Genomic DNA, 25305 nt, shown 5'->3' with positions numbered 1-25305 from the left:
TGCAGCCTGTGAGGGTGAGAAGCCAGAAGCCCACCACAGGAAGCTCACAATAGCACACACCATGACACATGAAGGCGAGGGCCCTGCACAGAAGCAGGTCAGCTGCCACGTGGGAGGCTGCTCTTGCTAAACCACAAGTGATTTAGGAGTTGTGGATTCAACTAGTCATCAACGAAGCCTTACAGGAATGCCAACTGACTTCCACATTTACATTTCTCCTGTAAAGCTGGGATTACAATGCATATGAAGTACAAACTTGTAAAAGCTTGGCATTTTTTTAGATGCTACATGTACCTGGGACCAGCTGCACCCACTCCATGTGCCCAGGACACACATGCTGGGCCTTTTGGCAGCAGGTTGGGAGGTCCACATATGTGAAATGCAAACAAACTCCCTGGAAAACACCCTTCAGTGAAGTCAACCCTTGCATTTCTGAGTTTTGGGTTGTGTGTTTTGCAATTTTTGTCTTACTCCAGAAACACGGCTAAAGGCAGGGCCAATGAGGAACCTCTTAAACCAGACCTACAGCTGACAGAAACAATAACCCATAACCACAACCTCAAATGCTGAATGATGACACCAAGCTGTGTTGTTCCGTTGATACACAAGAGGGAAGGAATGCCATTCAGAGGGACCTTGACACACTTGTGAGGTGGGCTGATGCCAACCTTATGAAGTTTAACCATGACAAGTGCAAGGTCCTACACCTGAGTCAGAGCAATCCCAGGCACAGCTACAGGTTGGGCAAAAAGGAAATTCAGTGCAGCTCTGCGGAGAAGGACTTGGGGGTGTTGGTCGATGAGGAAACGAACATGAGCCAGCAGTGTGCACTCACAGCCCAGAAAGCCAACTGTATCCTGGGCTGCATCAAAAGGAGCATGACCAGCAGGTCGAAGGAGGTGATCCTGCCCCTCTACTCTGCTCTTGTGCAACCCCACTTGGAGTATTGTGTGCAGTTCTGGTGTCCTCAACATAAAAAGGACATGGAACTGTTAGAACAAGTCCAGAGGAGGCCACGAGGATGATCAGGGAACTGGAGAACCTCCCATGTGAAGACAGGCTGAGAAAGTTGGGACTGTTCAGCCTGGAGAAGAGAAGGCTGCATGGAGACCTCATAGCAGCCTTCCAGAATCTGAAGGGGGCCTACAGGGATGCTGGAGAGGGACTCTTCATTAGGGACTCTAGTGATAGGAAAAGCGGTAATGGGTTGAAACTTAAACAGGGGAAATTTAGATTTGGTATAAGGAAGAAATTCTTTACTGTTAGGGTGGTGAGGTACTGGAATGGGTTGCCCAGGGAGGTTGTGAATGCTCCATCCCTGGCAGTGTTCAAGGCTAGGTTGGATGAAGCCTTGGGTGATATGGTTTAGTGTGGGGTGTCCCTGTCCATGGCAGGGGGGTTGGAAGTAGATGATCTTAAGGTCCTTTCCAACCCTAACTATTCTATGATTCTTTCTAGCACATGCAGTTCCCAGTTCTTTGATAAACTCATCACATGAAGCACCTGACTTAAACCACTTCCCTCTACTTTTTCACAAGGCTCCATTCCTGTGGCAGTCACACTCTAGATACACACGTCCACCCAAGGACAGCCACATCTGAAACAGATGGGCAAGATGTGTAAGAATTTGAGAAACAATGGCCCTGTATCAGACAACACATTAGAAACTCCATTATCCAAAAGCACAAAATAGCACTTGAAAAAATATTTTATGCAGACAATGAAAGCATCACAAGAATAGAAGTGCAGCACAATCTTTCCAATATACATAATTTAATTTTTAGTCTTACTGTTCACTGGATAAAATGCTTCTCTCACACCCCAGCATACGAATGAGAATATTCTAGTAAGAAACAATAAATCTTTGGGATTTTTACTTACTTGCTCCAACAAACTATATTCAACCTTTTCAGAGCAAAGACTTGAGAGGAGAGACATCAGTGGATGTGCAAGGCAGCTGATCACCACAAAGAGCACCATGAATTTACAAATGCCTCTAAGATGCATACACCACATGTATTATCTACACTCAGCTCACCTCTGAATAGCTTCCTGCTGTGGATACTCCTTGCACTGTAGTTCACTGCATTCCTCCATGACCACAGGAGCAGGGCCTCTGTTACCCAGTGTGGAGGCATTTGTTAACCTTGCTCATCACATTCACTGCAGCCATTCCCCTCATGGAGCTTAAACACAGTCACAGCAGCACCACAGCAGATCCTTCTTCATTAACAGATTGATCAGCAATGCTGTTCCCAGATCACAGTATTTTCCATGCCCACTGTGGCACTATAGACTAAACAACACTGTGCATCAGCTGCCAAGCAGGTCCCATCTTTCATGTTTAGCTGTTTGTGAAACTGGGTCATTTCTTCTCATTCCACATTGTCAGGAAGGAGCAGATGGCAGATGTGCTTTGTCTATAATACAGTTTTTATGATCCCCTGCCTGTTGGCACAATAGCAGAAGCAACATTTGGAGACAAGAATTTGCAGTTTGGGGTAACTGAGCTGAAAGATAGTATGGGGTACAGGGAGAGGAAGAAAGGCTTGCATAGGATTGGTGAGATTTCTGTAACAAAACAAAAAACCAAAACCCCAAACAACAACAAACCCCCTCCTCCATGTCAAAAGAAAAAAAAAAAGAAGGTTATCTGGAAAACAGAGGATTATTTACTTTAGAATGTTCTTCATATACAACTTCTTGAGACGTGTACTTTGATTTGATGAAGGGAAGCAACAGGGGAAAGCCCTTGGGCATTTGTACCTACTCAGTGTTTTGACTATTTTGCCGTGTAAACTTCACTTAGACACAGGTCTGCTGAAAACCGAGAGACATCATTTTCCATGCCTGTTTGCTGTCAAAAAGTTGTGTCAGCAAACACTGGATTTTCCTGCTCTCCTGTTTTCTTGCACAGCAGCTTTCCCTTTGCCTCAGTCATTTCAGGGATATGCAAAACTCTCAGCAGTTTTCATCATTCTCCATACTGCCTGCAAGGGTTTACCATACTTTTTGCTGAACGATGTGCCAATATTCTTGACAGGGTAGTCAAGAATACAAGCAAGAAGACAGTGAATATGGCTCACAGCTGGCATTCAGGCCCAAGCAAGAGAAGAAAATCAACTTAAATAAGTAAGAATTTTGTATTGTATTAATATTTTGTTATGCTTCGGAGAGAATGCCCACTTCTTCCCTTCCCTAGGAAAGGACCCACGAAACATACATCTTTTTGCTGTTCATCAAGGTGCAGCAGTTATGGGTAAGCACATAATCTGCAACAACAAACCATCGTTTGACGGGATGAAATGTGAAAATATGCTCAACACTAAATTATTTTTCTTCACTGCATTTGGCCATAACAAGAAATATCTCACTTCCAGTTGTAAGCCTGCCACAAAATTTACCTGTCAACCAATTTTATCAGGCAATTTTATGTTCTACCTTTTTGTGGCATCACTGTGTTTTCATTCATATGGGACTCAAATGCAAGATTCAGTTTTAGCTTCTAAAAGTGGCTTCCTGAAGTGCCTAACACCAGTGACAGAGTCATAACAGAAACAATAACTGAGATAAATAATAACTGAGACAACAGAAGCTTACACCATGGCTTCAGAAATTTTCATTAAAATATTTTTAAAATATCTGCATGATACACAAAAGAAAACTGCATTTGATTTGAAGTAATGACTTGAGCAGTCAACAATATTTCTTCTTGAATAATTTTAGAACACATTTATCTTCAAAAATAACAAACCTGACAGAGTTGAGAAGGGAGAACCCTGGGTTTATTTAAAGCAAGGTTAAAATAAAAAAGATAATTTATTCAGAACTTGGGAGGTTTAAAATCATAGATGTGTTACTGCAAAATGACATCTGGGGATTGAGGTTGAAAAGTTCATTTAGAAAGACTTATAAATCAAACTAAATATTGTCTGTAATCCATGAACTGATCTAAGGCAGCCCCATTGCACACAGAATTCATTTACCTATGACCACTGGTACCCAGCTGCCCAGATACCAAATTCATTTTCTGCAGACTACTGGCAAAATGTGGGATGTCCCAGAAAGAAAATGGGCAGAAAAATAATTAGCTGCGACTGTTGAGCAGATGTAGTACAAGCTCTTCATCCTCTGCCAGAGAAAGCCCAGTATCTAATGGCAAACAGGGCTCCTCCTCTTGGCTGAATTTCACTTTCTTTCTTTTCAATGGCATTTCCTCTGCCGCAGTACTGTTGCTATAGCTTCTTTTCTTTCTTCCACTCTTCTCCTCAAGTTCACTGCAGAAACAAATCAATTAGTCTTTTTAACAACTGTGGTAATCAATATCATCATGTAATCAAACAATTCGTTTTAAACAAGACAAATTTATGTCAAGATAAGAGCAAACAAAATTACAATTCAGAAGGGTGAAGCAATAGAAGCTGATAAACTCTGAATGTCTAAATTAGAACTGCTTTCAGGCCAAGGTGGTGGTGGCTATTCTGCTGTCTTTATTGATTACAGTACATTAAGATACCGCTATCAGCCTTATTGAATACTTTCTGTCCTACAGAGTGACAGACGACAGAATTGATACAGTGATGTGTCAGTGGACCTAGGTATGCATTTGAGATCTTGTCTAAAATAAATATGCAACAAAAATAAAAATATGAGAACTGTCATTTCACTGGTGAATCCACTTAAGAGAATCTTGATTTGGGTATATCTCATTCAAGCCACACTTTGCCCTTGTTTCAGAATCTTTCCTTGGAATCTATTAACCACCTCTTTGCCATGAGAGGAAAAACCCAAACCTAGCTATTTTCCCTGATGGATTCCTATTTTTCAGCAGCTTTTCTTAAGACTTGAACATATTGCCTTTTGTAGCTTTCAATCTGGACAAAATGTCTGTTTTAATACTTTGACTTCTACCACATGGCCACATAACAGCAACAGCAGGAAAGGGGTTTTTTTGTCTGTAACATAGAAAATTTGCTATAAATTATCTTATCTAAGATCAAAATAATCTATTTAAACAAAATCTATCTAAGACACAATATCTGTGTATCAGGTTATAGAGAGCTGGTTGTCCTATGCTGTAGGGTAGAATTCACACACAAAAAAAAAACCAGAATGCAACCCCTCATGCCCAGGATCATTCCCTTCAAACAAATCAACCAAAACTAAATGGCATTATCAATTTTTCATGTCTGTATTTTAAAGAATATAACAAAAATGAAAATGGAACTGCAAAAACTGAGTGTAGCCCCTTCTAAACTAGATGGTTAAAATCAGATTTTCAATTCTAAATTGGCAAACTTCTACCCAAGAAAATCAATTTGCTTTTAAAAAACTGTTTCAACACAAATTTTTAAATTGCCTTGATTTTTTTTAATTGCTGAAGTGAAAATGTAATGTTTGTGAAATGTTTTGTTCAGAAAAACTGTTTAAAGACTTAACCATTATAAACAAGGGTTATAACAAATAGCTCAAATTGGGGAATACTGTTCTTCAAACCAACATAGCACAGGAACCCAATGCCCAATTCAAACCACCTTCAGCTGCCTACCTCATTTTTCTATTAACAGGCCCACTTACCAGTCTGTGAAAAGTTGGTTTCACCACTCACTGGAAACCAGCCTATCCCAAAACACAGCAGCTTTCAAGAAGTTTCTGAATACCCTCTGAGAGGGAATGGCAACACAATGCTTTGTTCTCTTCCTGGCTCACATGCTTTTTGGCTACTTCTCCATCAGGATGAAGGAGATACATGAGATCTGATGGCAAAATCTGATCTGATAGGTTTTTGGTAGCAAACACCCTACCTTTATATTGTTCTTCCCTGCCTGTTGAAAAGAAATAGTGTAAAGCAACCTGATCTAGAGAGAAATTCCCTGCCCACTGCAGGAGAGCTGGACTAAAACCATTCTATGATTCTATGAATAGCCAATGACTGCGCACCAAATACTTTCCCTAAAATTGGGACATTTCAAAGGCTGTATCAACTTTGCTGGCTTTGAGCTGTCATGTGCATGGGGGTGGCTTTTCAGTGCTTGCTACCAACATTCATTTTATGCCTTTTCTGGGGAACGGAGATTCTATTTCTTTCTGTAGTGCCTAAGATATTCCATAAATGATGAAGCTGTACTGACAGTATATGAAAATAGTCTAAAGCACTATGACATCTCACTTTTCCAAGTGGCCAGTGTGGGTCTGGGCTGGAGTTTCATGGTGTTCACTTTGATCAGGACAGAATACAGGGGTTCATTTTAAAAGCATAAGGCTGAAACCTCATTAAGTAAAAGCATTTTTGCTTGTTTGCAGAGACCCCAATTATTTCCAGCATTTGAATGCACTCTGAAGCCCAGTCTGCATTCATAATTGACTAATGCTTCATCTAGGACATTAGTTCAAAACATCTTAGCAATTAAAACAATGCAGAAATTTCACACGCTATGGAATAAGAGACTTTAAATACAAAAATGGTACTTATTTTTGAAGTTTCAGAGGCTCATAGGCCTAGATGTCTGTAAGATACAAAGTTTAAATATAAAACACATTTAGCAGGAACTGTGAGATCTCTGGGTTTTTTTTCCACAAACAAAAGAACATCTACACAATTATAATTCATTTTCAGCATAAGCTTTGTAGGGAGATTATGCTGAGCCAAGCTATTTCTTTTTATTACCGAGATCATGGTGCTCAATTAGTAGTGCATCCTAAAGACGTATCTACATGTTAGCAAGTGTATTTTCACACTAATTTGACCCTTACTGGGCTGTGAGTTAGAGAGGTGAATAAGAAGGAATGTGTAACACTGGAAGCAGCAGTGGTAAAGCCACCGCATGATGAAGAGAGCTAATGGCTTGTGTTTGCCTGACACACAAAATGTAAAGGCAAACCAGGTTTTTTATAAACGCAACTTAGGAAGGACAGCAGAGGCTCAAGTGGAATGTGCAAATAATATGTACATGGTTTTGAAATGCAGAGAGCAGACGCAATACCTGTCCACAGAATGGTTTGGGTTGGAAAGGACCTAGTCCTTTTCCTAGTTGGAAAGTTCACCTAGTCCAACTGCCAACCATGTTCCTGCAGGATGGATTTTTACCAGTGGTGGTTTGGGTGGTGCAAAGAGGGGCTGTGCTGCTCTGGAGGAGAAGTCAGAGATGTAGCTTTTATGAAGGGTGAAAGTGTCAATTTTGAAAGGAAGCTGGAAAATCACCAAGAGAGTTGTCTGGTATCATGATGCCAAGGGGTACACTGTACTCCATCTGGGCACTTCTCCTTAGCTGTTTGGACAGAAAGCTCTTTGGAGGAGATGCAACAGGTGTAATTCTCAGGTACACATGTAAAAGGGCTGAGTGTGTGAAAGCAGGTACACGTGGATGACTTTTGCATTTATTGTCAAATGAATTACTCCTCAGTCCCCACTGACCAAAGGGCTGTCCATCAGCCCACCCTGCAGAGCCAATCTTCTTATTGTTGGTCACTTCACATGGACATAAATGGCCCCTTATTCCTCACAAACATACTACCTGCTGTGCTACCAGCTGGCATCCACAAATAGCTAAAACAAAATAAAGCTATTCTAAGGTGAACTATTTTCTAACAGAACAACACAGTCAGAAAGCAACCCCATAATTGAGATCCAAACCAAAGCCACTGCATCTTTTCATCTTCTATTTATAACACTTAGAAAGCACCATGTGCAGCTGGATTACAATTCCTTCCTTTTTCCATCTGGTGCAATTCAGCTTTTCAGCCGCCTGAACGACCCGTGTGGTCTGAAGCTGTGTGATGGAAGGATTTACTGGGACAGGCTGTGTTTGCATAGGCGAGGAGGTACTAACAGCTGACTTATCAACAGGCACAGTAATTTCTGTGGTCACCATTTGCACAGCTGTAACAACAAAGGACAATGCTATCATTTCATAGGTAGTGTTTATTACTCAAACACTAAAGCACGGCTTACGAATCCTGTCCTTTAAATAAATGCCAGCATATATGAATTTCATTTGGGAAACGGGGGATTTAACTATGACCCTGACAGCTATTCACCAAGAAACTCTAGCTAATAAAACCCCTAAAATCTCAAGTGTGTTTTGAGGTGATACCAGGAAAAAATGGAAAGCTTGTAATTGTTATTATCTAGCTCACTTCTGGGCTTCAAGGTATATCTTGACAAGCTCTAAGGTTAAGATTTAAAGTGCTTGAGAGTCACACACATCTGAAATGTGCAGCCACACAACTAAGTTGCTGTTGTTTAAACAACGTGAGATCTATAGATAGGCTCTGCTTCAGTTAACACTTATCAGAGCTTGGTCTGGAGCCTAGTTTACCAGCACTGTTCTGGAAACAAACCAGCTTTGCCACTGAACTACAGGCCATGAGTCAAGTTTCCAGGCTGCAATATACTGCACGTGAGCCCTTTCCCAAATAAATGTATAGGAATAAAGAATCAATCTGCTTAAAAAATACAGTTAAGAAAAGTTAGGAATAATTTATCCAATAAATATTGACATTTTGCTAATCAAACATGCTATGCCACAAACCTTTATTCCATGTAATAAATTTTAATTCACAAAGCCATTGCAGCAGTCCTAATGAAGATTAATTACTGCAGTCCCTCACAAAGTCCAGTGCAGCTTCTTTCTTACTTGTTGTCAGAATGCCACAGCACATAGAAATGATAACGAAAATAGATTGTGTTGTGTTACTTCCTGGATCTCTACAGGCTGGATCGATGGGTTGCGGCCTGTGCTTGGGTCACAAGAACCCCACACAACGCTACAGGCTTGGAGAAGATTTGTTGGAAAGCTTCCTGGTGGAAAAAGACCTGGGAATGCTGACTGACGGCTGTTGAACATGAGCAGCTTATGTCCAGGCAGCCAAGAAGGCCAACAGCATTCTGGCTTGTGTAAGAAATAGTGTGGCCAGCAGGGCCAGGGCAGTGATCATCCCCCTGTACTCAGCACTGGTGAGGCTGCACCTCGAATCCTGCTTTCAGTTCTGGGCCCCTCATGACAAGAAAGGCATTGAGGTGCTGGAGAGGGTCCAGAGAAGGGCAACAAAGCTGGTGAAGGGTCTGGAGCACAAGTGTGATGAGGAATGGCTGAGTGAACTGGGGTTGTTTTGCCTGGAGAAAAGGCAAGACCTTTGGAGATGCTGCTAATCACCTACCTAAGCCTTGCATCCATTCAATCATCCTCAGCTTCATCTGATACTGATATTCTTCAAACCTGTTCCTCTCCTTTTCTTTTGTTCGACCAGTTGTAGATAGTTAATTTCTGAACTGCAGTTTCAATAAATCCCCATCACACTTCTGCTTCATTCATACAGGCACTTGTTGATGCCATACTAGGGTTTGGGATGGTTTTTTCCTCCTTTTTTCTATTTTTTTCTTGGTATTCCCTTTATAAAGGCAATTCCTGTAGCCAGCAAGTTTACAGGAACCATGGGAACGATCTAGACTGACCTGCAGAGCGTAGGTTACCAAATTTCAATAGGAAATTCTACCCTCAGGTCCATTTGATATAGTAAGCTAGAGTATAACTAATATAAAGACTTTCATGGCATAAGAGTATCACTTCTCTATCAACAGCAACCCAATGTCTCAATGTCCAATTTTGCAGCTAAATATCATGATCGAGCCTTTAAGCAGACATTTTACAATATCTGTCTTATAGCGCTTTTCTGAACATCACAACATTAAGTTCTGGCCTTCAGTCATAAAAAAGTCACTGATATGACCTGAATAATACACATTAGATGGAGCACCATGATTTGCAAATAAATCATATCAAAAGACAATGGAATGGAACCTTATCAAGAAACACATAAAACTTAGCGGGTCAACATCAGCATCCTGCTGTGAGAAGAAGGTGTAAGAAACTGCAATTTGCCCACGATTTTTATATATATAGTAAGGTACCCAACCAAGCAGCACTAACTGCTGACTTTTATACCTGTCAGCTGGTGACCGGCCATAAAATTACAAACAAAACAGTGCCAGAACTAAGACATTTCTCCTTTCCCCTGATGTCCAAGATCTTTCCCATGCTGATCTAAGAGTTAATGTGATCAGATGCACCTTGAAGGTAACAATAAGGTGAATCGTAACTTGGTCCTTCCCAACATTTTTATTTAAGGGATTAGAAATATCAGAAACTCAACATGACTGCAAAACGAGTATTTAAGAAATCCAGCTGCTTTTCTTCCACCCTATTCGATACATTTGAATTTTTCACCTCATTAGCAATTTACATTGATAGCCTTAAACCAAATATGATGAATGTTGCTAGATATACAAAAATTAATCTCATTACATGCTCGGAGTCATTAATTACTCTGCTTGTAGAGGTATGGCTGGAAGCAAATCTTATTCAAAGGCAAATTCAACTCATAATTTGTATAGCTCTCCCAGTTAAAAATAATGCTGGGGGTTGGAGGAGTGAAAAGATGGACAACATTTTTGACTTCTTAAACCATCATTAGGATAGGATTTCCCAGCCCCAAGAGCAACTCATCATACAATTCCGTGACAGCTCTAAGAAAGCTGCCTGAGACATGAGTGTTAATTTAATAGAAACACCTTCTTTCCATTGGCAAGATCTCTTGCCTGTTCTTATATTTATTCTTGTTGATCTACCAGATCCCCATCATCTTCCCTCCTCCTCTCATGTATACATCCCCTCCACCTCTTTCGTCCTTCATGCAAAATCAATACCATTTCTCCATGGTCTTATGCTCACCACCAACCTCTTAAGCTACCACTTTCCTTTATCTATAGCTTATTGGTCATTTAAATTCTCTTGCTTTTCTTGATTTCCTCCTTTTTTTCAGCACTAATTTCCTTCCCTGCATCTTCCTCTTTCAGTCGTGACTCTGTTTTCACAAAAGCCTTCTAAGGGGTGCTCAGAGCACCTCACAAGTCTCTAGACATACCTATACTGAGCCTTAAAGTTGACTTCAGAGCAGATCGCTACATTTTTCATCCACATACAACTAAATGAAATGTGGCTTCACTGACACTGCCTACTGGAAGCAGTCCTTGGCCTGTCCTGCCACACCAAAACACTCTGGGACACTGCCCAGAAGAGGTATAGTTGGCACCATTTGAAGTCACAGCAGATGTGGACAATGCAGACAATCATGAGCCAACACTTAAGCCTGTAGCCTGGCCAAATCCATTGAGCCTGTAAAGACATGATTGACGTTCCATAGGCAGGCCCAAGCCAGCATGGGATTAATCACCACATGCTGCACTACACTGGAGCCATTAATGGCTTTTAACTCCAAGTCACTTCTTTCAGGCAGTTCTAGAAATGTAATTTTGTCCTGAACTCCTCATGTGCCAAATCTATCAGTACATTGTCACCCACTGCTCTTGCCTTCATGAACATCCCACAGTTTTTCACTCTCCTCTTCCTTCAGCATACCTGCCCTAGCTGTTCTTAACACTCATTTCAAATTTAATTAGTATCCTTAGCGATGACTGACAAACCCACTCCTGCCCTGTCCCCGGCTATAATATAATACAGTACCAGTGCATTTGCTATTTGCTTCAGGAAACTGCTGTGATAATAAATACAAAATTGTGGTCTTTCATGCTGCAGGTTTATCTGGGCACAGCTTTTTACCACTGGAGGTGTTCCTAACCTGATGTGGCCTCTTCTAGAAAGCTCTGAATGTTGGGTCTAGCTACACTGTTTGAAACTGCTCTTTGGGTCCTGGTTTAACTCCCATTTAGCTTAAATGCTGGAGAACTTGAAGCAATTCAACTCACTTCCCAAACTGCAATCCTCTTTCATTCTTACCAAAGGCTGAAAACATCTACTATTTCCTAGTCCCTGAAACCTAGACGAGATTGAAAAGCAGGAAAGTATTTATTCCAATTATGTAAAGATGGAAAAAAATGAACAAGACTATTTAAAAATCCCCTTGGAGGATATTAAGGACCCTTCCTATTATTAAAAAGACAACCAGAAGTCAGGGCCAATAGTCTGAGACAAGAAGTGTGCCCTTAAGTTGACAGGCTGGCTATGAAGCTTCAAGTGATGGCAGTACTTGAGACATGTTTGTTACCCCAAGAATGTCCTCAGACTGATACCAAAAAGAGATCTAAATGAGCATGACAGGTTTACACAAACATTTTACTTAAGGGGGAAAAACCAAACTGCAACTTCGTAGTCATAAAATGAATGCCAAAATGTTACTGTGTAAGTCAGCAGGGTTTGTGTGGCAAGATACTGCATGCTGAAAATCATAACAAAACTTACATTTTAAGCTTCTTTGCAAGAACAGCTTTTAAAGAGCTGAATAATGTTGAGATTTTAAGTGGCCATCAATTATATATTTTCAAACATACAGAATAAATGAAAAATGCTGAGGGATATATTTTGTCAGAAATTATTACCACATCCCTGTTTTCATTTTTATGTTTTTATGTTCTTTCTTTTCCAACCTACTTCACAGGAAGGGGAAATGACCAAAACCCTAGATTTCTGAATTTTAGCTCTGCTTGACAGCAGACACTCTGACTCCAGAGGCAAGATCAGCCATCAATTCCAAAAGAATCTGCAGTGATTACCACTGTCCATCTCTGTCAAGTTTTATTCTTAAATCTTATCTAATCTTGAGTGTAGCTGACAGCTTTGGGGAAAGGATCAATACAAAAAGTGATGTATGAATAAAAAAGAAAAAAAAAAAAAAGAAGTGATGTCCCCTAGATAAATGGTTGCTTAATAACACTGAAAGCAAACTGTACAAAATTCCTAACTTCACACTGGCTCCACAACTTTTACAAAATATTTATTAAGTAGTTATGCTATAAACCACCATCTTGTCAAGATAGTTAAGTCTAGCTAAGGCTACCAGTTGAAAAAAATGCAAAATCTTGTTTAAGAAACACAGCACTAAACCACCATTTTTTCCCTACAGGAAGTACGCAACAATTTAGCAGGAATTAGAAAATGCTGAGGTAATTAAATATTTAATAGGTAGTGTTGTGACACTATGTTTTTTATACTCAGTTGCTGGTAACGCCTTCCCACCAGTTCAGTTGCTCATCATCTTAATGGATTTCAGGAATCTGCCTTTCAGCAGTAATGTACACACCAATAAAGGCAAGTGTTGCTCAGTATTCAATCACTTACCAAAGCTTTACTTGAGACTTTCTCAATAAACTCTTAGGTTTACTCCTTCCAAGAAACAAGCTATCAATAAATATCAGGATTCGCCCTTCATTTTATTACCTGCAGCAACACTTCTCCATGTAGCACTGCACCAGTACGGGTTCAGTCATTTTGCCTTTGAGAGCAAATTCTGAGCTCCAGTGCACACTGAAGCAGCCTGCTCCTGAAGGGGTGCACCCCGTAGGAAGGGACTCACATAGGAGCAGTTTGTGAAGAACTGCAGCCCATGGGAAGGACTCACATTGGAGAAGTTCTCACATGGAGAACTATCTCTTCTGGGAGGGACCCCACACTGGAGCAGGGGAAGAGTGTGAGGAGTCCTCCCCTGAGGAGGAAGGAGCAGCAGAAACTTACCTCAAACCCCATTCCCTGTCCGCCTGCACCTCTGGCAGAGAAGGAGGTAGAGAAACTGGGAAGGAAGTTAAGCCTGGCAAGAAGTGAGACGTCTAGGGAAGGTGTTTTAAGATTGGTTTTATTTTCTCATCATCCTACTCTGAGCTGGTGATAAATCAAACTGATTTCTCCAAGTCCAGTCTGTTTTGCCTGTGACGGTAATTGGTGAGTGGTCTCTCCCTGTCCTTATCTCAATACACAAGCCTTTGGTTGTATTTTCTCTCCCCTGTCCATCTGAGGAGGGCAGTGACAGAGCAGCTTTAGTGGGCACCTGGTGTCCAAACAGGGTCAACCCAACACAGAAACATGTAACACCTTCAGGTAATTAGTCAAGCCTTTTGCATATGGAACAGTCTGACTGAGATCACTTCAATACTGACTCAAAAATCTTCCTCATATGTCATAAAAGAAAATTAACAGCCTTCACCACAGATTTCATTTCAGCACCCACCTCACAAGCAAACTTAAAACACTAAGTCTGGGGAGCAGGACAGTGACTGTAAAATGAGATCCTCACATCTAAATGAAACAGCTTCTAAAACCCCTCAGCATTTCAAAATGAACATAGAAGATGGATAGGTACATACCTATAGCTGTCTTCGCTTTCTGAATTCTGCTCCTCATCAGAATCTTTGTATTTATCAGGATCTGGAAGAGTACTTGGATCAAACTCTTCTTCACTTCCACTGTGAGCAAGAAAGGCCACTGTTTCCTCTTCAGCCTACCAGGTGGCAAACGGAGAGTTACAAGGCAAGCAAAGAAATCCATGTTACTTGCTACAAGCACATTTAATAGGGATGCTGAAACAAAAACTACTGCCCTCAACTGCAGTCAAAGGCCACTATTATTCTAGGCAGGAAAACAAAGTAATTTATGTCATTATCAATACCCTCCCCTAAAGCTGTTTGTGTTAAAGGTTGAAGAAATATTATTCAAAAAGCACAAGGATTTGCAGTCAAATTATACCTTCACAATATTGTCATCTTAAATCTCTACCAATATAAGAGAGATTTGAGCAGTAACTAATTGACAGTCATCTGAAAACAAGTGTTTAAGTAATACAAAGCTTTCCTGTCTCTCACAAGCACACTGGCAAATAGATACGAGCTTGTGAACACATTAATCACTGCTGTAAGCTGTATTTTACCAAATACTTTGATTTAAAACTCATCTGCATGTCCCTGCAATTAAAAACCAAAAAGCTGCTTAAGCTGAGTTAACCGCTCTGAGAGAGTCTCAGCCATTCACCACAAGTGATATATGTGCTTTAGGCCTCCCCCTGACCCCCCCATCCCTCGTCCCTGGGGCTCAGCTTCCCTCCATCTTCTCCTGGCTTTGGCAAGTTTTCCTAGGCTGTGGGAACACCTTACTTATTCCTGAACAAAGAGGGCACAGAAGATGTTGTTCCCTAGAAGTCCTGGATAACATAATAAATCTGACTGCTTCTGCAGATACAGATTCTGGTCCATGCAGTCCTAAACTGATGGCACAACTTCTGTGAGTATTTGCTAACAGACACAAAGAAAGCAGATAGACTAGAGGGCATATACGTTTGTATATGCACAGTAAAGTGTCAACAAAAAGCTTAGAGGCATTTCTGAAAATGTGAACCATAGATCCATGCATATATATGCTGAAAAGTAAAAACAAATGCAAAGACTCTAATTAAAGACACTGCTAGATTTTGTTTATAGATCTAATCAACATACACACAGCTGAGTTCCCAAAACAGTACTCATTTAAATGATCCTTCCCTCTATAAATAACTTCACATCCTTAAATATTTAAAGTTCATTTTTGTCTGATTTTTCACCAGTTCCATCTATCAGCAGGTTTTAAAAGAACACTGTCTTTATGTGCACACACCTCACCACAATAAACTAAAACCAAAACAAAAAATCATACTAACTGTCCCTTTCATATCTGCATATAAAGAAAGTGAAAGGAAATGTGCAGGTGAAGGGGAAGATTAGGGACCAATGCAAGAGTCCCTTTTTGCTTATCCAGTGACAATTCTGCAGTGCACTGAAAGAAGCAGGAAAAAGGGATGAAAGCCAGATTTGCAATCAGAAGGCAGAAGAAAAACATATCTTTTTTTCTTTACTATTTTGAAATACAAATAAAGGTAATTGTATAGCTGGGTATATAAAATCACCAAGAGCACTGTCACATTCAGTAGCACTGTAAACTGCCTAAGGTAACACAACCACTGACTGAAAAGCATGTTGATTAATTACCAGGAACTTCAGGTGCTACTTCACAACAAAGTTGGTTTTGGTTTTGTGGGGTTTTTGTTTGTTTAAGTACTCTTTTGCTTACAAAAAGTACCTTCTAGCTCCTCATTTAGTACAATATTACAAAGTGCTAATAACTCAACAGAAAACTATTTTGAACATCACCTTTCTCTTAATGAATTCCCATATCTGAAAAATATGCTGCATTAAATTGTAGTTCATTTGAGTTTCTTTAAACATTAAATATTTGCTCTTTACTTGTCCCTTCCATTGCATCTATTCTTTCAGTACAAGTGGTGAATACCAATTACATATGGGGGTAGGGAGTACTCAAAGCTGTTGTAGGGAACAAAGTATTTTTGCAATACTAACACTTATTGGCAGTCATCTTTTAAGACTTGGGCTGTTCATGCATATTCACAGTTATGACAGTAAGATGTTGAGACTGCACTGCTTCCTAAGTTTTGTAATCTATATATGCTCCCGTAAGACAATTCACATTCACAGATCAAACCTTCACTTTTAGGTCACACTGGTATTTATTCTTTCCAGCAAAAATCTGCAGAAGTGTGTTCAAGGTAATGCTTACTATAACAAAAGAAATAACTGGCAAAGATGCCTCTTTAAATCCATCAAGAATCACAAGGTCATACTGCTTTTAAGTATCACCGCTACATATTCCTTGAAATATTAGTAGTACCCTGAAATTGTCAAGAACTTGAACATGAGCATTTATTATGCACAGCTGAACAACAGAAACTCATTATTTTCCCCCTCTTGCTTTAAATTTGTATCAGCCATTCAGGAAGAAGAAAACTTATGGCTTAATTTCATGTTATACACCGCAAGAGCTGGAGAGAAAAAAAAAAGCCAACAGGAAAATCACAGTTCAAGGTAACTATCATAGAAGTTCTTCAGATAAGAATAGGATGCAATTTACAGAATCAGGATTAGATCTTTCTTAAAGTAATCACTATGAAAGAAGAGACTAGCAGAAGAACAGGTTTCAACCACCTGTACTTTTTGTTGAAGCTCAGTGCTTTGAAGTGTGTATCTATTGCAAAATTCAACTGTGGAAGGAAACCTATTCAGACATCATCTCAGGCTGGTCAGGAGAACAGGACTCAGTGGCAATCACCTGCTCACAGGTGATAAGCTCTGTCTTTTTTTAATACCAGATTGTCCCATGCATTTTGCAATCCAGTTCCACAGAAACTTTGCACAAAACTTTCAGTTTGAACATGGCATTTCTGCATCCACATAATCTCCCTCTGAGGCACATGGAAATTCTTCCTACGCAAACTCGACATTTCAGAAAAATTCAACAAAATTTCAGTGCTGGAGGTTCTGGAAACCTTGTTGCCTTCAGCCTTCCACACTGTACCAAGTAGACAAGAACGAACATACTCTATACCTTACTGTAGTCATTTTGAAAACACGCACTACATAAGGCAAAAAGGGCAGACTTCCCCTAGAGATTTTGCCCTGCTTCTCGACAGAATATTTCCAATGCAGCTTTTTACTGTCTTTATTACCATACATAATGACAACTTCCTCTCTTTGTAAAGAAGGCAGGCTAAGAGATGCTAAAAATGAAGAAATTGATGTTCCTCTTTAAGAAAACAGATACTCAAGGGATTCAAGTTCAAAATAGCAAAATGATGTCTCATTTCTAACAGGTATTGGGCACTCCAGTACAAACTATCTGTTACAATCAGATAAAAAGGGAGAACTAAAAAAACAAATGATGAAAACCTGCACTTGCATTAAAAATGTTCTGTTTTCTAAGATTTAATTTATAGAATACATACTATTATGGTACTTAATTTCCATCTAATTTAACAGGTGTTTATTTTTTTATCCAATTACATTGTCTTTTATGTTGCAGTTTAACATAATCCTCTGAGTAACCTATCAGTTTCTAGCAACCAGGTTGAAAGGAAAGAAATAATTGTTTAGGCACTATCAGTTCTGTCAACAGTACTTTGTAAAGCATAGTTGGAGAATACTTCTAATCAGCTGAAACCAAAGCAATTCAGGTTTGTTTAGAAGTTGATTTGTCTTGAGTCCATCAACAGTCATACAATATTCAGTTCCTTTTGAGATCTGCCATTCTTTAGCTTTTGCTAATAACATGGCCTCTCCCAGTAAGTGGTGTTTGTGATTTTAATGCTAAGAAAATGTAAGATTTAAATACTGCTAGGAGGTTACCCCACACAAGTACACAACTTCTAAAGATTTAGCATATTACCACTCATATAAAAAGATATTTACAATCCCTTTAATGATCTAACAGCATTTCAGATTTTATTTTCTTCTTTTTGGCATTTGTCAGATAAAAATGGGACTTGTTTCTGCATCATGTTTATGATGGAATGCATAAAGAGAGGTTTTGTCCTTTAAAGCATCTTACTCTGGATTCACCTAATTGCCTCACAGGGTTGGTTTTTTTTTCCATAGCCTGTACCCCCAACACACAACACAGTGTCCCCAGTTGATGTATGGTTGCTCTGATATTTCATCATCTACAGCGCCCCAAAGGAATACAGCTCTTCTGGCAGTTCACAAATAGAAATACAGCCTTTGATGTAGCTAGGGTGTTTGATCCAACAGTTGCTTTGAAGATCAAATCCAAAGCCTTAGACAATATTGAAAACTGAATGGGTGCCAGTGGGGTGAACCAAGTGCTGAGCCGACATATAAAGGACTGCCTAAATCATGCTGAAATTGGACAACTACATTCTATTTCATGTAACTCATCAATAGCCTTCAAATACAAACTCAGAAAGTATAATTTCCATTGAGGGAAACTTGCAAACCAAGAAGGAAAGGACACCTTTTGACCATATTTCTAAGTGTGCAGTGGTGTCTAAGTTTAACCTTCATGAACTGTGACCAACTCATGTGAGCTTTCTTCCTCTTGTCTTCTACTCTTTGTCTTCTGCATTAACATTGAACATTAATTCTTTAGGTGACATACACGTCGATTCCACAATTGGTTTTGCCACTCCTCCTAGGCTTGTTTCTTCTTATGAGAAAGTAGGAAGTGGTACACAAATGAGTGGGAAGAGGAGAGAACAAGTTGTTGTGGGACTGCAGCACACAAGTGCACTCAAGGAAAACCACACAAAGAAGATGATGTAGACATGAACAGGGTCAACCGTTTCAGAAGGACTGGCCAAATGCCATGGGCCTGCCCAGAAAGGCCAGCAGACAAAATCTGGAGAAACTGAGGTTGCGGGTTAGTCAGACAGACATAGTCTTTGCACTATGATGATCTATTTGAACCTCAGGCTGTGGAAGGAGTTAGCCATAGCTCCTAGTTTTCACATCACTTTGTACGACATCATTCTGGGTTTTCAGAAGAAAAGACAGGTAACTCTTAGCTTCATCTTCAAATCATTCACAGTTCCAATCATGAGCAGCCATGGTTCAATTTCATCCAATGATTTTTCTTTTCTAAGCAATCTAAAGTCTGGAATAATCCAATTAGCCTACTTTAGCCAGCAGAATGTTGCTTTTACCATTGGTCTCCAATAATGCACATGAAAATACCTGGTTTTCTTTCTTGGCATTTCTAAATGCTCCACATTTTATGGTCAATGAATGGGTAAGCCTGTGTTCCAAACTAGCTCACACTGAGGTGTATATCTTGACATTCAAATCTTTGTTCTGAAGCTATAGCAAAGCAATTTGTGCTGGAAATGGCTCCTGCCACAAGCACAGTTCAGAACCATTGAAAACACAAAAATCACAGAAATTCCCAAACATTCACTTCTGGATTTTTTATACTGGTAAAGCTTCTGTTATTTTCACACTAGTAAGTATATGTTTTATCTGTAGACTTGATCTCTACAAAGTCCATACCAGAATTAACAGCAACATAATGAATGGATATAGAGAAAGATAATATAATTTACTAAATATACAATTAGAAACTCATCTATCTCAAACAGAATGCTGAGAACTTCTAAATCTACTTAGAGACTTTTTTTTCTTAATGTATTTGCTCTTATCTGTATTTGAATTACACAGTGAAGGGAAAAGGGACCTGGGGGTCCTGGTGGATAGGAGGATGACCATGAGCAGCAATGTGCCCTTGTGGCCAAGAAGGCAAATGGCATCCTAGGGTGCATTAGAAAGGGGGTGGGTAGCAGGGCAAGAGAGGTTCTCCTCCCCCTCTACTCCGCCTTGGTGAAGCTGCATCTGGAATATTGAGTCCAGTTCTGGGCCCCTCAGTTCAAGAAGGACAAGGAATTGCTTGAAAGAGTCCAGCGCAGAGCCACAAAGATGATGAAGGGAGTGGAACACCTCCCTTATGAGGAGAGGCTGAGGGCGATGGGTCTCTAGCTTGGAGGAGACTGAGGGGTGACCTCATCAGTGTTTACAAATATGTAAAGGGTGGGTGTCAGGATGATGGAGCTAGGCTTTTTTCAGTGATATCCAGTCGCAGGACATGGGGCAATGGGTGTAAACTGGAGCATAGGAGGTTCCACGTTAACATCAGGAAGAACTTCTTTACTGTAAGAGTGACAGAGCACTGGAACAGGTTGCCCAGGGGGGTTGTGGAGTCTCCTACATTGGAGATATTCAAGGCTCGCCTGGACAAGTTCCTGTGTGATGTACTCTAGGTTACCCTGCTCTTGCAGGGGGGTTGGACTAGATGATCTTTCAAGGTCCCTTCCAACCATTGGGATTCTGTGATTTTGTGATCTTACATTTTTAATTTTTTTTTAGTTGCTTTAAAAAGACCCATGTGGAATACACAAGATTTCTTCAAGTTGTTACTAGCTACAATTATCGATGTGATTTTAGCAAGAGGGCACACGAATATAATTCTGGTGGAAAGGTCAGGATTAAACAACTATACTGTGAACTCAGACATAATTCATGTTATGGACATAAAATACAGCTTAAAAGAAACTAAGCTGCTAGGTGGGTAGCACTGGAAGCAAAATATACACTGGAATAGATGAAATTTCGACAAGTAGAAGGGTTTAACTTCCCACATATACTCTTGGTTTCAGATTACAGGTACACAGATTTCACAGGAATGGAAGCTAATAGTACCAGTGGAATGAAAAATGGGGATGAGCAAACAGTTGGTTTATTTGTCATAACAGATCAAACCTAGGATTTTCAGTACCATAAAGCCTCCAGTACTTGAGTTAACAGAGTAGTAGCTTCATCTTTGGCAAAGTACAAAGTTTCCTGTGCCTCTCATGCCAGCAGCTAGACAGAGATGCTACCACATACATTAAAGCCCTGTCTGAAACAAAATTGATTTAAACATTTAATAATGGAAAGGCTTCAAACCAGAAAAGTCTAAACAATTTTCATTTTGAAATCTTTCTAATGCTAGGTTGTCAGGGTTTATTTTACTTGCAAGTGGGCAAGTAGCATGGAAAAAAAAAAAAAGAAAAAGGTGTTACTTGCTGTGCCTTTTAAAAAGAAATGAGTAAATAATTCTGGGAGAATTAAACATATCAACAGATGTGTCCAAAAGACTAAGACCCTCTCAAAAAACAAGAGAAAACCACAGTGCAGAACATTCGTTTTAGACTTATATTCTTCACACATAATCCCTGGACTGTCTCTTTACATTCCCTCTTTCTCTCCACACAGCAGTCATGGCTGTCAGCTCAAATACAGAAAGCAATTCTCCAAAGTAGTCTCTGTGTTCCAACATTTCGATACACCAGTCTTCTCTAGGGAACCTTAGCACATCCACAGAGACAGTGCCTAAACAAGAGAATTTTCTCTGTATTGCTTTTTGGCACTTTTGAATGTGCCTGAAGGAGCTGCACCCTCTGCCATGATGTAGTAGAACTGTCCCACCACCACTGCTACTCTTAGCGGAGACTGGGAGCAGAGGCCACCCTTGGCTTAGCAGTGCATATTTTTCAAGAATGAACAGATCAACAGCAGCAGTGACTATGAATCAGTCAGAAGGGAAATCTTGTAAGTCATGTAATTTTGTAAACTGGTTAGCACTTTTCTTGAAAAAAGAACTGATTTATGTTCAGTATATAAGGAACAGCAACACTGGCATTAAGCACTTGTCCTATGACAAGACTTTCACGTTTTCCTGGTACTGCTTAAGACACATATTCTAAATGCTCATACAAAATACGTAAACTAGCAAATTTACAGGAAGAAAGCTATGAATCAAATTAATTCCTTGCAGTGAAAGTTATTTTAACTGCTATTGTTGCTTCTACGTACAGAACTGAGGAAAAGAAGCCCAGAAGTAGCAGTGTCGCTCACAGCACCAACTCAACTGCTTGCTATGAGGAGACAATGTCTGCTTTCATTCAGGATCTATTCAGCTGCAGCAATAGATTCACGTTTGTTCAGACATGTAAACAAATAACCAGTAAATCAGAAAGCATCTGACTCAGGCTGCACAGTTATAGGATTACTAATCATTTGTTGTTGTCAAATCCACCTTTCCAATCCATGAACCCATTTCTATGAAATTTTGCAAAAGAGAGTTGCTGGCCCAAAGAGCATCACGGTTAAGCAGAGGACATGAAACAACAGATGAATACAGCCTGAAGAAGGACAAGGAAGCAAGCTGCCTCAGGAAGACTATGAGCAATGGGCATGACACAGCAGGAGACCTGCCCTCTTTGTTTTTCCACAGGCGAAAGTGGGATCCTGGATGGAAGAATTGAAAAAGCTTCTAAGGTAGACTGGCAGACAGCCACCAGCAGACTAATCCTAATATCCCTTGGTAATGGTTTTATCTACATGAACAAATCAAAAAGATACATCTTAGAAATACCAAATAGGAAGAACAAGATTTATATGAGGCAAGATCTTTTAAACCAACTAACTGAAAGAAACACAATTTTCAGGTCTAAAAATGTCCAGCAAAGTCAAAGAAAAAAAAACCCTGCAAATTAAGAATAATTGCTGAGAGTTACTGTTACTCAGGGAATTGTGATGAAATGTAGTATCATGTGTGCAATAGAGCTGGAAAATGCTAGTACAGGGAACCCCACAGATGGGCTCTCCTCAGGAAAGAGAGAGCACATAATTTGTCATCTGTGGAAAAAGAAGGGACAAATGGAGGATGAAAAAGGATTTAGATAAGCACTAGAAAGTGACCACAACAGTATTAAGGCACAGGCTAAAGTGAGAGACAGTGCTGATACCCATGGTGACTGTGAAAGAAGATAGCAAAGAGGGTTGGACTTTTCTCTTGAAAATTGCCTAATTCATAAACATCAGCTAAGATTTTAATTTGGACAAATGTAGAGCTGGAGGAGAGAGCCTGAGATAAGACTCATTAGTACAGACATGGATTTGTATTCACAGACAGGATTTCTCCAGATAAGAGGAAGAAAAAAGCAAAAGGCAGAGCTGTGTGAAATACTGCCCTAGGAGACAAGCCTATGAGGTTACTGGAAGAAGGAACTACTAGGGAAGACAGACACCAGAAGAGGTTGGTCACTTTTGCAAACCCCATAAAACTTAGAGCAGATATGGAAAGGCCAAGTGAACGACCAACAGAACAAGAGGGAGGCTGGTTAATGTCGGGGTCTCATAGAAAAGGAAATGTATAAGATGGGAATCAGTGAGAAATTGCTACAGAACAGGACGGATGTTGTCTGCTGAGTAGAACTGAAACATGTCTACACTGCAAATGAATAGAAGGGCACAAAGAAATGTGTCAGCTTGAAAAATACAAAAGGCCAGTGTGGAAGTGGGAATCAAAGATTAACAGGGAAGAATCAAAAGGCAAAAGTGAGACTGCCAAAGAGAGGAAGACTATTGAGAGAACACCTGATGGATATGACAGTGATGACAAAGGGAACCATGGTGGAGAGAAGAGCTGACTGAAGCTATTCATAAAAAGGGGAAAAATAGAAAAGGGGAAGAGTAAGAAGGCATGAGAATGGCACTGCAGCTGATTGAGAAAGAGGCAGAAAAACAAGGCTGGGGTACCTGAGAACAGGCAGCAGCAGCTATAGGAATTAAATCAACAACAGCAAACAGAACTAGCAAACGTGGTTTAAACAGCCAAAGGCACCTCTTCACCTGGCAGATGGCAAAACCATAAAAGAATATATAAGGTGTTAAAAGTTTACATGGGCTCAAAAACTAGGTAGGTAACAGTAACAAAAATCTACCAAGGGGCGATAAGTACAGCAGTGGTGTGCCTTTGCCCCTGAAAGTCCCTGAGCTGCAGTTCTCTTCAGCCAGGCAACATAACAAGATCACAGTTTGAAAACTACTCTGCAGGTACAACTGCAGATTTTCCTGAAAACCAGCTAGAAAGAACTTCCAGATCTGACAGGGAGAAAGGAACAAAGTCAAAACTATTTCAGTAGGCAGCTATTTTCTTCATGTGAAGCAATTTTTTTCCCCCACTGCTATACTGTTTTCAATCAGTCTTTTAGGGCTTATTGTATATATATCTCAGTTTATTAAATGAATCTGGTGAAGAAGATTATCATCTCATTCTCAGCCCAAGAACAGAATGTGAAACAATGCAATGAGGGGAAAATTGAAAGCTGAGACACCTTTCCATCAAAAGCCTAAGCCTGTGCCTAAGTATATTCATTAAATGTACCAGTGGTGATCATGTGTAATGGGTCACTGAGTAGCGCAGACCGCACTACCTCAAACTGTCCTTGGGTTTCTTTCTGCTTGCCAACATGTCTCACTATTTCCAGTGACTGAGTAACAATTTTCAGGTTTAATAATTGAAATATAAGTGGTATACAAATACTCATCTATAGGTATAATTAGCATATTATAGACTTCCAACTGACTTCTCGCTACTTCCCTCGCTACTCTCATAAGCACTGAAAGCATCTTTACAAATTTTAACCTGGGAAATTGCAGTTTTCAACTAAGGACACATTCTACCTTACAGGTGTTAATTTGCTTGCCTGTTCATTTCAACAACGTCTGAAAAATCTTTATACTGCATAAATAATGTATTATACCTATAACAACAGGATAGAGTACACTGTATGATTGATTACCTTGGCATTTAGCTCTTGTGGGAACAGCTTTTGTGAAATATGGCGCTATTGGACTCCCTGAAAATTACATTTTGGTAAAACTGTCTGAACGATTAAACTTAGGTATGGCTAGACATAATGTTATTAACATTGCACAGGCAGGTACAAAAACTTTTCATACTGTACCAAAGCAGTGCTATTTTATGTTTGTTACTCAAGGGATCACACAGCAAAGTCAGGGTGGATCAATTTAAAACTGATTTGAATCACTAATCATAAGCCTGATTAAAATCAGGAAACTTTATATTTACACAATGGTTTACCCAAGTAGCCACTGTTACTTTTGGTTTTGTTTCAGTATTCTAAGGCACAGATGTTTTACACTGGACTTTGCACAGAATTTTATACTATTTCATGCTAACTATTTAAAGTTTCAATTTCTCCTCTCCCATTTTTTTTTCCATAATGACATTAACAAGTGATAAAAAAGACATAATCTATTTGCTAAGTGATTACTATTCATTTTCT

The 25305-nt window shown here is 39.8% G+C and overlaps 1 protein-coding gene across 1 annotated transcript in view; it reads right to left on the bottom strand.

Annotated features, from left to right (window-relative positions):
* Nucleotides 1-1756: 1756 nt before the first annotated feature.
* The window catches only part of DDX10 (DEAD-box helicase 10), a 170343-nt gene continuing 146794 nt past the window's right edge, over nt 1757-25305 (bottom strand). The window contains exons 17-18 of the mRNA XM_005149739.3: nt 14153-14286; nt 1757-4277 (exon numbers count right to left, since the gene is read on the bottom strand). Of these exons, the coding sequence (XP_005149796.3) occupies nt 4088-4277; nt 14153-14286 (324 nt within the window). The 3' untranslated portion in view covers nt 1757-4087. The remainder of the gene's footprint in view (nt 4278-14152; nt 14287-25305) is intronic.

This window comes from Melopsittacus undulatus, chromosome 2, assembly GCF_012275295.1.
Source record: "Melopsittacus undulatus isolate bMelUnd1 chromosome 2, bMelUnd1.mat.Z, whole genome shotgun sequence".
Lineage (NCBI taxonomy): Eukaryota > Metazoa > Chordata > Aves > Psittaciformes > Psittaculidae > Melopsittacus > Melopsittacus undulatus.
The sequence above is the reverse complement of the archived record's forward strand: the minus strand, read 5'-3'. Positions and strand labels throughout refer to the sequence as shown.